Consider the following 15,747-nt stretch of genomic DNA (forward strand, 5'->3'; position numbering starts at 1 on the left):
TGACCTTCGAGGTCTATCGAAAAGAAGCTTTCGCCATAAAGTGTAACAAGGATCTGTTTTGCTTTTGTGCTTGATAAAATGGAAATTGAAAATCTAAATTGAGCTCAGGCTTTTAAACTGTATGCTGCAATTATAATCTAGTAACCTGTTTTCACTCCTTGGCGGTTTTCACTCCTCAGAAGCCAAAAAAACCATGAGTGATGAAATCATGGATTTTAATGATTTGTCAAACTATGGTTTCTTCAACACATGCTGATTGGAATGATTTTTGAAACACTGGTTTAATTCAACCCTTTTGAACTTATCAATATGCGGCAAATATATCGTTGAATAGATGTATTTTATGTCTTTATTATTCAGAGTCATATTTACTTTAATAGCAGAAGAAGCAATTTGTGAGACATGTTTCCATTGCATTTAAACACGAAAAAAAATTCGTTCATAAATTCATGAAAACAAGATCACGATTTCGTGAATTGGAGGATTTACGAAAACCATGACCAAGTTCCTGTAATTATGAACAATAAACCTCGTATTCATGAAACTATTTGTGTTTCAAAAAAAAAATAGTTCGCGTTGAATATACATGGCGTAACATGCGAATGTTTGGTAGGGTTACTGTGGTTGTTTCATGGACATGTTTAGTTTTTGTTGTGGTCCTTGTTCGCAATTTGGGAATACACAGATGACAGTTAAACGATGTTCATGATTGCAGTAGTTTATTCCCGATTTTTGGGATTTCTCATCAAGTTACCGTGATATTTTATTCATGAGTTTCCTATAGGATTTTTCTGTCAGAGTAGCGTGAATTAAGTTCATGATTGCAGGATCTTAGTAAAGATTTTCCGTAATTTCCATTTCGTGGTAATTTAGACATGAGTGGTCATGATTTCAGGATGCTAGTCACGATTTTTGTATGAGTACAGGTATACCTCGATTTAACATACTCACGATTTAACATACCCTCGATATAACGTACTTCGATTTAACATAATTTTTACCTCGATTTAACATACATGTTAATTTTTTTTAATTTTTTCTTTATCAAAGCGAAATGTTAAAAATTAATACTAATATATAGTATGATCCGCTTCAGTGAGAAGATACGTGTATCGTTCCTAATGCTTAAAGCAACATCATTTATCTTTGTTTTTTAGCTAGATTATGTTCAAGATCCAAAGACTTTCTTATATTTATTTTTGGTACGCACAACAAGGTGAATAAACGAAAAATTTTCGTGGTACAAGTTAATTTCTGATAATAATTTTATAAGTATTTTCGTGTAAGATAAAAAAGATAACTGGAAAGATATGACTAATCGAAGAAATAGGGCGGTGACGAGACATTGATGCTCGGTGAGTCCCCCTAATAGGTATTGGGGCTATAGCGGTGACTACGAAACTATTGGGAATTTGTAATAAGATCATGAAAGTTTCTCGATGGTTGAGTGGTGAACGCATCCAACTCGAGCTTTGCAGAAAAAAACTCGTTGTGGATTGACACCTTCTGGAATTGCACAGAAATCAACAGAAGATAACGACGAAAGTCATACTTCAATGTACGACTCCTGGTAAGCTCACGGTGTTTATTTATCAGTATTGTTAAACAAACATTGCGAGCTTACCAGGAGCCGGTCATGATTTAATCTAGATCGAGGAAGGATACAGAAGCGATGTTAGTCCGACACAAGTTGTGATTAGATTTTGTATATCTTACTGAGTACTCAACAAAAGGAGAAGAGATAGGGGCTCAATAAAATTGACCTGGTATTTGCGTGCGATTTAAGATATTCAAAGACTCTGGGTACTAGTCCCCCAGGAGTTATATTATTTACCATCAATATTCGTGTTTAAATAGAAATCTAGATAATAAATCCAAAAAATGAAAAGAAGACTACCGTTTTTTCCGCCGGAGAGCAATGGATCAATTTTCGGCTTCAGCCATCAAATGCTACGCGGTCCTACGCAAACTGATATTTCAGCAAAACGACATCTGTTTACAGATTTTCAGCGAAATATTTTCCGAATCTCTGCTGTCAAATGCGACTTTCACTAAGATTTCAGCAAAAAAATATGTTGGCTGAGATCTCAGCTGCTGAGAATTTATTAATTTAGTTATGAAGATATGGGTTCTATGTCACTGTTAGGTGGATTCAATCAGTAATATCCTTGCAAATATTTCGAGCGATAAATAAAATAATAATTCTGGTCGAAAACATACATTTCTTTTATGTTTCGATTTAACATAAAATTCGATTTAACCTACTTGTTTTGAGCGGAAAATGTATGTTAAATCGAGGTATACCTGTAATGTGAATTATGTTCAAGATTTGAGGATCCTTGTCAGGATTTTCATAATTTCTATTCGCGTTATCGGGATATTTTGGTCACGATAGAGTAATTTATTTTCAATAATTCAGGATCTTAGCCACGATTCTTTATAATTTAATCACAAGTAGTGTGTTTTATATTCATGATGTCAGGATCTAGTCGGGCTTTTTGGTATTTTTTCACAAATAGTATGGTTTATATTCTTGTTTTTAGGATCTTAGTCACAATTTTTGTAATGTATTTGCACGTTATCATATGTTATTCTAGAGTTCACTTTCGAATTTGACAGTGGAGTGGTGTGACTGATTTTCATCATATCAGCAGTTTTATTATGATATTTGTAATTTCTCTTCGCCTTATCGCGTTCTGTTATTTTTTCGTTACTATCAGTTTTTGTGCTCGGAGTATCGCGACAATATAAACAGGAACATAAATGTGTGACTAATAAGCAAGATATAGTTCAATGAATTATATCACGAACACGATTTGTGGCTCTATAATGTATTTTTGACGCTCAGCGTAGTTTTCTTTTTCTGTCGAGACATCACACCGAACCTTATGAAATGAAAGGATGTTCTAGGTTCTAAATTTCATGACCATATTGCATTGAATTGAAAATGATTAGTGATATCTGCTAAATATCACAAGCATGCAAAGTAGATCCTAGGTCAAGTACTAGGAATCATGAACTAGTTCACGAACCCATGAATAATATTTTATGATTTTGTGAAATATTTTACCTGCAGGAACAGTCAGTCGTGACTTTTGAACTAGGAATCATGAACCATTTCACAAATATATGAAAAATATTTTATTATTTCGCAAACTATTTCACAAGCACGTATGGCAAGTCGTGACTTAGTTCATAAATTCATTAATAATATTCTATGATTTCGTGAACTATTCCACGACCACGATTGGTAAATCGTGGCTGTTATATTAGGAATCATGAACAAGTTCACGAATAAATTAATATTTGTCGATTTTTTAAGTATTTCTCGAGTACGAATATTGGATCGTGACTAATATATTAAAAATAATGAATTAGTTCACGAGGATTAAATGGATACATGAATAAAATTCCGAGTTTCGTGATATCGTTCATGAGAAAGCATCCAGACTGTTTTGATTTTGTCCACTAATGTTCCTAAATCTATGAATAACATCGTAAGTCAACCTTTGGTTTTATGAATAATGTTCTTAAAGTTATGTACTAGTTCATGTACAGAAAATCGATTTGGTAATTACATAGCGGTAACTTAAGTTCATAATACAAAAACAAATATTTCCTCTAATAAAAGTGATACACGGGCGTTACTGAAGGGAAATTAAACATTATTATAAAAGTCATGGTTGCTCCAGAATTCATGGCACTTTATTCACCATTTTGGAAACAATTTCTTTCCGTGCAAGAATGCATGATTTAGGCATTTCACATGGACTCATTATGCTGGAGTTGCTGTAGGCAACGAGTGCGGGATAAAGTTTACACTTTTGTATAGCATTGGAAGATGTAGATAGGGATACAATGAAAATTGGGGGCGCCAATAAGTTTGTATTGTTGATTAATTGTAAGTGCTTTCATTTTTTATTCAACAATAATATTGGTGAAGGAAATTAGTCAAGAATAAACACTTTTGACTGTGAGCAAGATTACTTCGAAATTATCACTTACAATAATTCTGTTTAGAGAAATAAACTATTCCAAATGTTTGGTTTTCCTTTCGAGATGCAGATGATTTGCGATTTCATCTTCAGCTCTAGATTATTGAAGTATAGATGATGATTTTATGTAGCTGATTTTAATGGATCTATTTGTGAGAAATTCCACGAACATGGAAGACTAAACATTTTCCACAGTCAATAAGATTATTTTGATTCAAGAGCAATTTTTTTTAAAGGGCGTAAAACTTTTTACATACAGCATTCCCGAAAAAAAAGATGTTCGATTGCAGTATTTTATACACCAAAACTTTCTAAGAACCAGTTACAGGGAACGAATACTTCTGTACGAATTAAATATGCACTGAAAAAAATGTTGTGTCATTTTTTACAAAAATCAAAATTTATATTAAAATTTTAAATTGCACAAAAACCCATTTTTTAATTTTTTAAAATCAAAATGCATTTACCAAAAAATTTCCAAAATGCAATAGTTTTCGCCCTTTTTATAAGTTATTCGCATTACCTCATCATAAAATGTCAGTAATCTAATGTTTATCGATTTAGAGACGTGAAAGAAACTTTTTCAGTGTATTTGGATTATGGAGAAGCTTTCAATAAAAAAGTTTTCCTAACAACAACTTTTGACATATTTTTATAATTCATACTGTTTGCTATCAATAATACAAAGTTCTTTTTGAATATCATTCTAATCGCTATTTTCAAACAAAATGCTCATGACAAAAATTTTCTGAAATGTTGAATTTTTCAAAATATTTTAAGTTTTGTTTGAACAACACAATTATTTTATTTTTTTACGACCTTTTCATAAGGTATTCCCGTTTCTCCATCAACAACAGTAATAAAATAAAATAATTGAGTTGTTATAGCAAAACTTAAAATATATCTTAAACTACCACATTTCAGACAATTTTTATTATGAGCATTTTGATTTAAAATAACGTTTATAAACATATTCAAAAAGAAAATTGTATTTTCGACAGCAAATAGTATGAATTATAAAAATATGTGAAAAGTTGTGGTAATTGTTTACTTTAGCTACTTTTTCCCCTGTAAGTGGAAAACATGTTTTTCTTTCGTGAATATGCTAGTTTGGTGCTGTAGACCCATAAAAAAGAGGCGGAAAACGAAATTTTTTAATACTTCATTAATTAGCTTTAAAGTAAGTTGTACCTAATAACTTTGTTCATATGGTTATTGTGCTCCCGAAAGTAAGGTTTTTGGCCGCATAGCCATAGTCCTTGTACTCGTCATCGGAAACGTAAGCGAACCTGTGATCCACTCGTTTGCCCGGTATACTCAAACATAGGGGCTATCCCAAGTTTAAATCCGACTGAGCGGTAGCGAAGTCGGACAGCATGAGAAAAAAATGATGTGGCGTAGCCACATTAGGCATTAATGTTTTATTTAGTAACAATAGGATTGAATTTATCGGAAAAAATTAAATTATTGTCACTGCCTAATGTGGCTACGCCACATCGTTTCAATTGGGTGCTGTCCGGCTTCGCTGCCGCTCAGTCGGATTTAAACTTGGGATAGCCCCTATGTTTGAGTATACCGGGCAAACGAGTCTATCATAGGTTCGCTTGCGTTTCTGATGACAAGTACAAGGAAGGCTCGTCCAGCGGATCCTCAGCGGCTTTGCGCCGCTTCGGATCCTTGGACTCGCTTCGCCAAAAACTTTACTTTCGGGAGCACAATAACCCTATGTGCAAGGTTAGTAGGTAGAGCCTATTTTTAGTCTCATTAATGAATTATTTAAAAAAAATTGCTTTTCGCCTCTTTTTTATGAATCTACAACACTAAACTAGCATATTCACGAAAGAAAAACATGTTTTCCACTTACAGGGGGAAAAGTAGCTAAAGTAAACAATTACCAAAGTTGTTGTTAGGAAAACTTTTTTATTGAAAGCTTCTCTATAATCCAAATACATTGAAAAAATTTATTTCACGTCTCTAAAACGATAAACATTATACTGTGTTGCGTTTCGGCTTCGCCTCATCAGAAACCAACACTAACTTATTGTCGGAATAGATTAGCGCCGGCTTGACGCAAATCCCTTAAAACTAAAACACACTTTGTGTTTCAATCGAACGACTGATCAAACGTGATGTCCCGTTCGAGCAGAGGTTCTGTTTATGCCGATGAGACACAGTGAAACCGAAACTTGTCTTGGCTTAGCAGGCCTATGCGAAAGCACTATGCTATATTTCACCCTAAGGAGGAAAATTTGGTAAAAACCAAAATTTCTCGCTAGGGTGAAAATTTGTTGGTAAAAACCAGTCTTTGTACAGGAGGGCACAAATCCTTATTTCATACTGTGTTGCGTTTCGGCTTCGTCTCATCAGAAACCAACACTAACTTATTGTCGGAATAGATTAGCGCCGGCTTCGGCTTTAGTTTTAAGGGATTTGCGTCAAGCCGGCGCTAATCTATTCCGACAATAAGTTAGTGTTGGTTTCTGATGAGGCGAAGCCGAAACGCAACACAGTATGAAATAAGGATTTGTGCCCTCCTGTACAAAGACTTGTTTTTACCAACAAATTTTCACCCTAGCGATAAATTTTGGTTTTTACCAAATTTTTCTTCTTAGGGTGAAATATAGCATAGTGATAAACATTAGATTATTGATATCTTATGATGGGGTAAAGCGAATACCATATAAAATGGGCATATTTACATGAATTAATTGTTTTTGTTGGAGCAAAATTATAAATATCTCGAAAACCATGGCATTTTGGAAGATTTTAGTTACATGCATTTTGACTTAAAGTGATACTTAGAATTATATTCTGTAATAAAAATACAGTTTTGTATGCCAAATAGTATGACATTTAAAAACATGTGTAAAGTTATTGTTAGAAAAACTTTTTTACCGATATGTTCTCCATCATGCAATCACATTCAAAATGTTTCTTTTCTCGCTAGGTTTTTATTGACAAAATATAAAAAATTAAATAAAAGGTTTTTGCGCAATTTAAATTTTTCATATAAATTTTGATTTTATTGGAAAATGACACAACATTTTTTTTAGCGTATATTTTTTTCATTCCCTGTAACTCGTTCTCAGATAGTTTTGCTGTATAAAATACGGTAATCGAACGGAACAATTTTGAAATTAATCCACGTAGCAACATCTACGCCCTTTTAAAAAATTGATCTTGCATCAAAATATTGCAATTGGCAGCGGAAACCATGAAGATTCATAAACCAAACACAACTGCAAAGTTTCGTTCGAATCGACGATTGTCATATTTTGCAGTCGGCCGGTTTCTCATGGAATCCTTCTTGTACATTAGCAAGTAGTCCTTCTTTACATCAAGAAGGAAACAATAAATGAAAAGACAACTTTTTACAATAAATGAAATCTTTCGAAATTTTGAGCAAATGATAATATGATAATGTTTGTATTACAGTGCCAATATCTTCCAAAACATGTACTTTTCAGTCGATTAAGCTCATAAAGATTCCAATTTAATTCCTGTCAATTTTTATTTAAGAAAAGCTGAAAAAATTTCAGCATAAAGCTGACATGTTACCTAAAATAGAAAATTTTAGAGACGAAATAGTTATTCCGAATCCCAAGCTGCCCATATTTTTCCCAAGATGAAAATATTATCATTAGAATTCTGTGGCTTTTTATTAAAAATATTCCAGGAATGCAATCAGTATCAATTATAATATATTCAAACATTGAATAAAATCCTGATTCAAAATGGGTGGCTTATGCGGTATTGGATATTGGTGCTTACTTTGATATTTATCGTTTATTCAAGAATTATTTTGTTGCCTCTTCCTACAGTACCATAGTAAACTAAACAGTTGACCGCTTGAGTAAAAGCTAGTTATTCTCAAACATCCGAACGTGTCCAAATTTCTAAACTCAGCCAACACTACCGACCAATTGTACATCTGAAATTTGGTTGAGCGACTACGCTAAATAAACGTTTCCAATATCAAATCTGTTTTCATAATTGGCTTATGCGGTAAGCCGATTTCTATTATCATGCATCATCAGATGGTGAACCGAAATTCGATCGAAATCAATTGAGCTAATTTATGTACCTGTCGGATTCTGTTTCAATAATTTGTTTTCCTGGTTTCAGATGGAATTGGACCGCAGGCTAAATATCCGGTAATTGTGTACATTCACGGCGAATCGTACGAATGGAACAGCGGTAATCCCTATGATGGCTCAATTCTCGCCAGCTATGGCAGGGTAATTGTAGTAACACTCAACTTCCGGTTGGGCATCCTTGGTAATGAGAAAAAACAATATTGATTCATAACAGCTATCATCAAAATACCATTTTAATAGGATTCATGAAGCCGGGAATCAGTGACCACACGACGAGTAATTTCGGTTTGTTGGATCAAATCGCTGCGTTGCAATGGATCAAAGAGAACATCGGTGCTTTCGGCGGAGATCACAAACTGGTGACGGTGATGGGCCACGGGACTGGTGCTGCTTGTGTCAACTTCTTGATGGTATCACCTGTTGCCAAAGGGCTTTTCCATCGGTCGATTTTGCTGTCAGGATCTGCCTTATCGGATTGGGCTCTCACACAGCATCCACTGCAATCGACGATGCAGGTGCTGCAGGGTCTTAATTGTCCTCTCAACGGTGACAACGATGAGGTTGCCGCTTGTCTGCGCAGGAAACGCTACAGTGAAATTTTGAATGTGAAAATAGCCTCGCCGCAATTTTCAACCCGCTTCGGCCCGATTGTAGATGGATTGGTGATTCCAAATACGCCCCATAAAGTGATGGGTCAATATAGCGACATATTTAGTGGGTAATTTCAGTGATTTATTATTGTTCGCTTCATATGATTTCAGTTTTGTTTTTTGTGCTCTCTCATTGAATAGATACGATTTGCTGTACGGTATGTCCGAGCTGGAATCATACAATATTCTGAATGCTGTTGCCCTAACGTACGGGCTGCTGGAGAACGAAAGGGACAATTTGCTGCGATTTTATATGCAAAATCGGTTCGAAATACGACCCGATCTGGCCTTGGCAGCAACACTCAATGAGTATGTTATTCGGTTGCCCACGGGGCGAGCGACAATTTGCCCGTAGACTGAATATTAATCGTTACAACCATATAAATTCACCCTCAGGTATACTGGAATCCTTACCGATCCGAACAAATCGCTGGCCGATATCCACCGGGACACGCTGCTGGACATCCTGTCTGATGCACGCGTGGCCGCACCGATGATGCAGACAGGGCTCTACCTGGCCAAGGTTAATCCCAAGTGCTACATGTACGTTTTTGCGCATAACAGCGAAGCAGGGGAGTACGGACGGGTAAGTGGAATATTTGTTTATAATATTGATTCTGTTGTCGGTGGTTGGTGGATATGCAATCCAGAGAAGCGCTGCAAATTATGCATGTTGGGGAATACCTTTTCGAGATATATTTTAAGCGTCAACCCATTTCGGTTTATACCGCAGGAGGCACTGTGGTGTGCGCATTGTGTGAATTTTAATCTCAGCTAGCTGAAACGATCGTATGTTTTATAGAATGGACGGAAATAGGTCATGTAAAGCTTTTCAAATAATCTTATCAAATTTTCAAACTAGTTCGATTCGCGCAGCTTGCCCGAAGAGCTAAAGTGACACTCATAATTGACCTTTGCTGCCAGAATCACCAACCATGCGAGATTGTTGCATCATTGATTCCGTAGATTTGCTTTAGGACTGACGGAACTTGATTGGAGACATTTTAGTTTCCAATATGGCAACTTCTAATGATGCAAGAAACTCACACCAATATGGGTTTAATTTTAGAGATGTTAATAAGAACGTTCTGTTTTAATAAAATAATCTATAACCCAATCCAAATGTATATTTTGAATGTGGGCATGTTAAACATAAGGAACCTCCATAGCTGATCTAAATGTGGTATACATTTAAATATTTGGAACGAATTTAAATCTTCTCAACCCGAGCGCGCAGATCCTAAGTCTATTTTATACAGGAATCAGGAATCAGTAGCGACTGGCTCAAATGGCACGTTCTTCATGTTGATCGCAGATTGGCGCCTTGCCATGATTTGTCTTTTCGTCATTTCCCTGATGGGCAGGATTGGGAAAATGGTAAGGTAAGGGATAAGGCAAATAACGACACAGAGAATACAGACAATACAGAAGTATTCTTCACTCCCAAGGAAAAAAACACTTCCCAATGAGCGGATATATCAACACCCCTGAGGTAATATTGAGATAACAGAACGACAACGCTCCCGAACAGATATTGTCATTAAAATTCTGCTTAAGCCGATTTAGGTTTATAAACTATCGTCGTGACATTTGGAATCAATAGTTCTGTTCATAGCCCTTTTTCGCTAGAAATTTTTAAAAACGTTCCTCGATACTGCAAAAATACTGCCCTTATTTTCTCAGTGGGCGACTTGATTCTCAGAGCTTCCCATCAACCTGCCCACGAGCCAGAATTATGGAACTCTAGCCTCATCAAAACTCTGTATCAAACATTCCTCAGTACGCTTCAAACATTCCTTGTGATTCCACGGAATATAAAGGAATATCTTATTCTAGTGTAGGCTATATGGTTCGACAATAAAATGTAAATCCCCGGACTTCTCACTTATCTCTTCCAATTTCAATTTCAGCCAGGTACAGCTTTGTTCGTTATCCGGAGAGAACCATACCTAGCCAAACTCATTCAACTTGGGGAAGAATGAGTTAGAAGGGATTGAAGGGAGACACCCGTGAAGATCTTTTCACAGATCATCCTACAGAGCAATCGAAAGTAACCTTTCACCAACCTTACTTGCAATCGATAAGTATTGAGACTCGAAGACTCTATACAATGAGCCGAATCATTCTTGAAGAGAGCACTTCTGTGGTTGTGCTTCTTTTCTTTGGTTTCGATCAATTTTTTTCCCATTTTAAGGTATTAAAAAGAGCACGTTTCTCGCAACTACTAGTATGCACACCTGATGTGACTCAATTTTCGATACCCCGAAAATCCGAAAAGGATCTACATGCATCAACGGTTTCATCAATATGAGTGGGAATTTACAATTAAGTCCACACAATTAAATCCAATTTATTCTACCACTTATTCAAAATTGAATTATCACACAGTAGAATCGCAAGAGGGTGCTACACCTATGCGTTCAAATGAGTAAAGACGATGTACTTATGATCAGATAACGAAGGTTCGAGCTCGTTGGGTGTGAGCTAGTTTGCCAACTCATGCGTAATACAGTCAGAGCAGATAGTTACATCTAACAGCTCTTCTCTGCCAGATCGTGCAAATGTTGGGTGATTTGCCGCATTAAGTATGTGCATCTTGGTTTGTTTGTATGTTTGTGCTGCTTAAACAGATCATCAATTCAGTGCCTCTCAAACTGATATCTGAGCTGCCTCAACTTATTTGGTGGATATTTGCATCACTGCCGATTATGCGTGGAAACCCATTTCTGTCACAGTATGATACAACCCTTTCGAAATCATCAGAAGGTGATGATTCATTATGCTGCGAATATGCCGAACAATAGAAGTATTTCCTATTTATGTTATCAACAGTCACATTAACTATAACAGCACAAATATCACGAGTTTGAGGGCGGATAAAAGATATGCGTCGATAGCGTTTACATGCACGAGGCATTCAGTGTGGATTTATCATGCCATATTGTCGTTAGCTACGAAGACGGGGTTAAGTAGCTTTCCAACATAGAAGTTTTCTTCATGGAAATACGGTTCTTGAACCTATGAAAGCTTCTGCTGGTCGATCAGATCATTGCACATTTCGTAATCGGCACTTATTGTACAGCTACTAGAAGATACCAAACACGTTGGCTTATAATCGCCTACAGCGAACCCCGAAGTGGGAATGTGTGACATGACCATCTTTTGAATCTCACGATTTGCGAAGAAACAAACGTCCACTGTGTAAGAGATTCGCTTAACACAGCCAGGACAATACCCACGACACGCCGTGTGCGACTGGCATATTTTAATCATGACATCCATTCAGTCCTCGGCATGGAGAAACACTTCGACTCTCGAGGACTCCTGTTTTCAGTCGCCTCTTACAACATGGGATCTGAAACCCAGTGGATCATTTCTTGGCTGAAATACTTCAACCTGCCGGATGCCACACGGCCTCTAGGCTGGTTTAGTCAGAAGAATGATAATAGACTGTTATCAACCTCCAAGTGGACTACAGCCACATCTGTTGTTAGTCGCCTCTTACGACATGGAAACAGAAATTAGTGGGTCAATTCTTGGCTGAAATACTTCGAGAGATTTCAGCCCGCCGGATACCACACGGCTAGATCCTAATTCTATTCGGATCTAAATTTTTAGATCTGGTTTTTCACTTGTTCCAAAATTTGCTTAATGCAGATAAGGAGTTGAATCTGCTTCAAATGGATTCAAACAGATGTTGACAGTATTTTCCAATTTTTCTGCTAGGAATGTGTAGACATCAATTGAAAGACGCATTGTAGACGATAATTATTTTATTTTTTTTGTGGGGATCAACTTGCTTCTGGCAATAGCAGTATTTTAGAGAACACTAGCTTCACCTACTGTAAGCAGTCCCAAACATCCCCGTCCCCATATACTAGTGGGTTATCCCTTAGAATTGGGAATAATTTTTCACTAGTGATCTATCCCCTACATACTTGTGCACATGTCAGTAGCGCCATCATCGCAAATATGACCACAGTCCCTACTAAAATATATATTTAAGATGACCGTTAAAGCGGACGAATCATTGTTTTTGATTGTTATATCTGTTAGTATGTGGTTAAATGATATGTTTGGATCCTAGGCTCTATCGTATGATAACTTTTATATTGAGACTGTAGAGGCCAAGGATGTTGTTTTGGATACTTCCTTGCTAGAGACGATTGACGAACGAATTACCGATCAAATGGTAAAAAATTTAGAACAGAGTTATAACCAAGATATGTAGTTTGCTCAGATAAGCTCAGAATTGTGACATTCTGTCTAAAACAAGCAAATAACGTTGCTGGCGACAAGTATGTAAGTGGAAAATTACTACCTCTACATACCCGCTCATAAAGTTAAGATCGACAGTGTGGTCATCCATTTGAGCTTGTTTTATTGCGTTGGCTATTTCAAGACCCCCTGTCTCTAAGGAGCGACAATTTTGAATGACAATCGTACTGGACGGGACTAAATTGTGTGTCGCTTCACACTCGTATCGGGTGACCTTTGGTAGGACTTCTTTGCGTTTATTATGTCTTATTCTACATGGATCGCCTGCCTGTTCGGCTGTTCGCACCACGAATTGTGAATTGCATCATTGCACTAAATACATATGAGACATTGTAACAATAAGGCTTGGTGTAACTTCTGCAAAGAAACATGAGTATAGCTCTTGCATTTGGAATGCTTTAAAAGTATGCTTATTGTAGTGAGAGCCCACATGATCTATTACCAAGCCAAACAGCGGCCGAGAATTCTTGAGCGTTTTTTCAAAACGTCATATCTGCAATGAGTTACTCTCTTTGATTACTTTCTTTTTCGATTTTTACGGCGTCACTATAACACTTTTCACTTATTTTACAGTACAGATCGAAAGACGGTGGTTTTAACTAGCATATCATGCAAAGAGCTGAGGCATAAATGTTAAAGTGACCGAATTATTAACAGAAGAGAAAGTAAACAAAGAGAGTAACTCATTGCAGATATGACGTTTTGAAAAAACGCTCAAGAATTCTGAAATGTTCCCATAAGGCTCAAGTTACCTATTTTGAGCTTGTGTTAGAATTGAATGCTTGGTAGTGCGCGTAAAAAAACTGTGTTCAGCTTTGCCACCGAATTATTCATTTAAACCTTTTCAAAACTCTAAAAGAAGAATATCAGTCGATTTATTAAATCATCACGATTCAAATCATGTAAAAAAGCTGGTGGAAAAACCATCGGCTTGGCTAAATGGTGCTTTTGAAAAAGGGGTTGTGGTTTTTTCACTACGCAGTTGTGGTGCGTGGCTCGGGACAGTGTGGTGGTGTGACGAAAAATCACCGCAACTTTTTCAAACGCCCCATTCCGCCGGTCAATTGTTTTTCAACCAACTATTTTGCATGTTTTGAATTGTGATAATCTAATAAATCGACTGATTTTCTTCTTTTAGAGTTTAATGAATGCTTTATATGGATAAACCGGTGACAACGTTGAATCCCTTTTTTCCAACGCATACTATCAAGCGTTCAATTCATGTAGACGCTCAGCGAAAGTTCTTTGAACCTTAAAGACGCTCAAATCACTCATTTACGGAAATACCAAATAGAGCTACGCCACTCTCCACACAAATCATGATGCTCTCTTGTTTCAGAAAGAGTGCAACCATCATGTAGGGACATCTTCTGTTGCTCCTAAAAACTATAGGCGAATAAGGAAGGACTGACACAAAGCCGAAAAAACTGCTGCTGGTCTTGCAAATTTGCAATCAAATATGGACTTTTCAGCTCTTCCAGAAACACCGAATGTTTAATGTCCAATGTGTAATTTCAACGAGTGCTGCAACTTAGTGCAAAATTGGACTAGGGAACTAGGTTGGGTACCGGAAACTTTGTGGTATGGGGTTGTCTTCTCGAGGATAAATGATCTAGTTTGCTCCACGATATTTGCTGCTGTTTTAAGGGGGTAGCCTGCGTTACGATATATGGTAGCATATCTGTCCACTTGTGTTCCTATAAACTGAGAAAACGAATTTGCAATACTTAATTTGAAATCTTGATCAAATTATTTTTTGTTTCGTGCGATACGATCGTTATTTATTCTTTTATCGACTTTACATTCGAGAACAACACCATTAATTGTGAATAAATCTGAAGTACTGACGAGCCTATAGCGTAAAACAGAATTTTTTCTCAGAAAAGTTCTACGAGCGAACAATTGGCCTCAATACGGACAGAAAACTATCACCACTTCTGACAAACTCTTCCGCTAGTTTGGAGACGCTACGTGAACGATATTTTTGAACCGTCAAAAAGCTACTTCAGCCAGGCTCTTGATCTGCTAAACTCCCACCACAACACAATAAATTTTACAGTAGAGAAAGAAGCAGAAGGAAAATCACCGTTCCTGATGATCACTAGAAAAACAGACAATAAAATAAGTTCGGTACATAATTTCCGAATAATCCCTTAGATTTTTACGGAATCTATTCACTTGCAGCCCAAGTTTTAAACTTTTAAAGTGAGAGATCCTTGAAACAGCCAACTCCGTACGTCAACGGAAGACGACTTCAGAGCCGGTTTCGAGGCCACGCCATCAATTTCTACGGCCACTGCTGGAACATAGATGCTACAATCTCGCGGAAAGTGCTTACAGCAAGCAATTTTGTTGCCTAGTCGAGGACATTCACTATAACACATATCGCATTTGCCCGAACAGGTGTTATCTGAGTTACAGCCAGGTACTAAGCAGTTCGATCTTGAGAAAATTCTGTTAAACTTATCAATCGGTTTCTTCCCGTAATATTTGACCCAATGAACTTTAGTGATTATTATTTTATTCGGAGAGGAATGCGAGGAAGGAGAATCAGGGGCTTTCTCATTGATATCAGGTGGTCTTTCGTACGAGGGCAGAGCCATTGTATAAACGGGAGCGTATTATTTATTCACGGAAGGCATGCAATGAAGGAAGAACGAATAAAATCTGTTACTTGTCTTAACTAAAAGCACCAGCAGAACGGTGGCAAACAAAACGAACAAAGAC

At 36.8% G+C, this 15,747-nt stretch overlaps 1 protein-coding gene across 4 annotated transcripts in view; it reads left to right on the top strand.

Moving 5' to 3' along the window:
- LOC131683505 (neuroligin-1) overlaps positions 1–15,747 on the top strand; it is a 97,762-nt gene that overhangs the window by 78,278 nt on the left and 3,737 nt on the right. For all 4 annotated transcript variants that reach the window (XM_058965535.1, XM_058965537.1, XM_058965534.1 and 1 more), the window contains exons 4-7: positions 8,121–8,273; positions 8,333–8,810; positions 8,884–9,051; positions 9,139–9,328. In XM_058965535.1, the coding sequence (XP_058821518.1) occupies positions 8,121–8,273; positions 8,333–8,810; positions 8,884–9,051; positions 9,139–9,328 (989 nt within the window). The remainder of the gene's footprint in view (positions 1–8,120; positions 8,274–8,332; positions 8,811–8,883; positions 9,052–9,138; positions 9,329–15,747) is intronic.

The sequence above is a fragment of the Topomyia yanbarensis genome, chromosome 2, assembly GCF_030247195.1.
Source record: "Topomyia yanbarensis strain Yona2022 chromosome 2, ASM3024719v1, whole genome shotgun sequence".
Taxonomy (NCBI): Eukaryota; Metazoa; Arthropoda; class Insecta; order Diptera; family Culicidae; genus Topomyia; species Topomyia yanbarensis.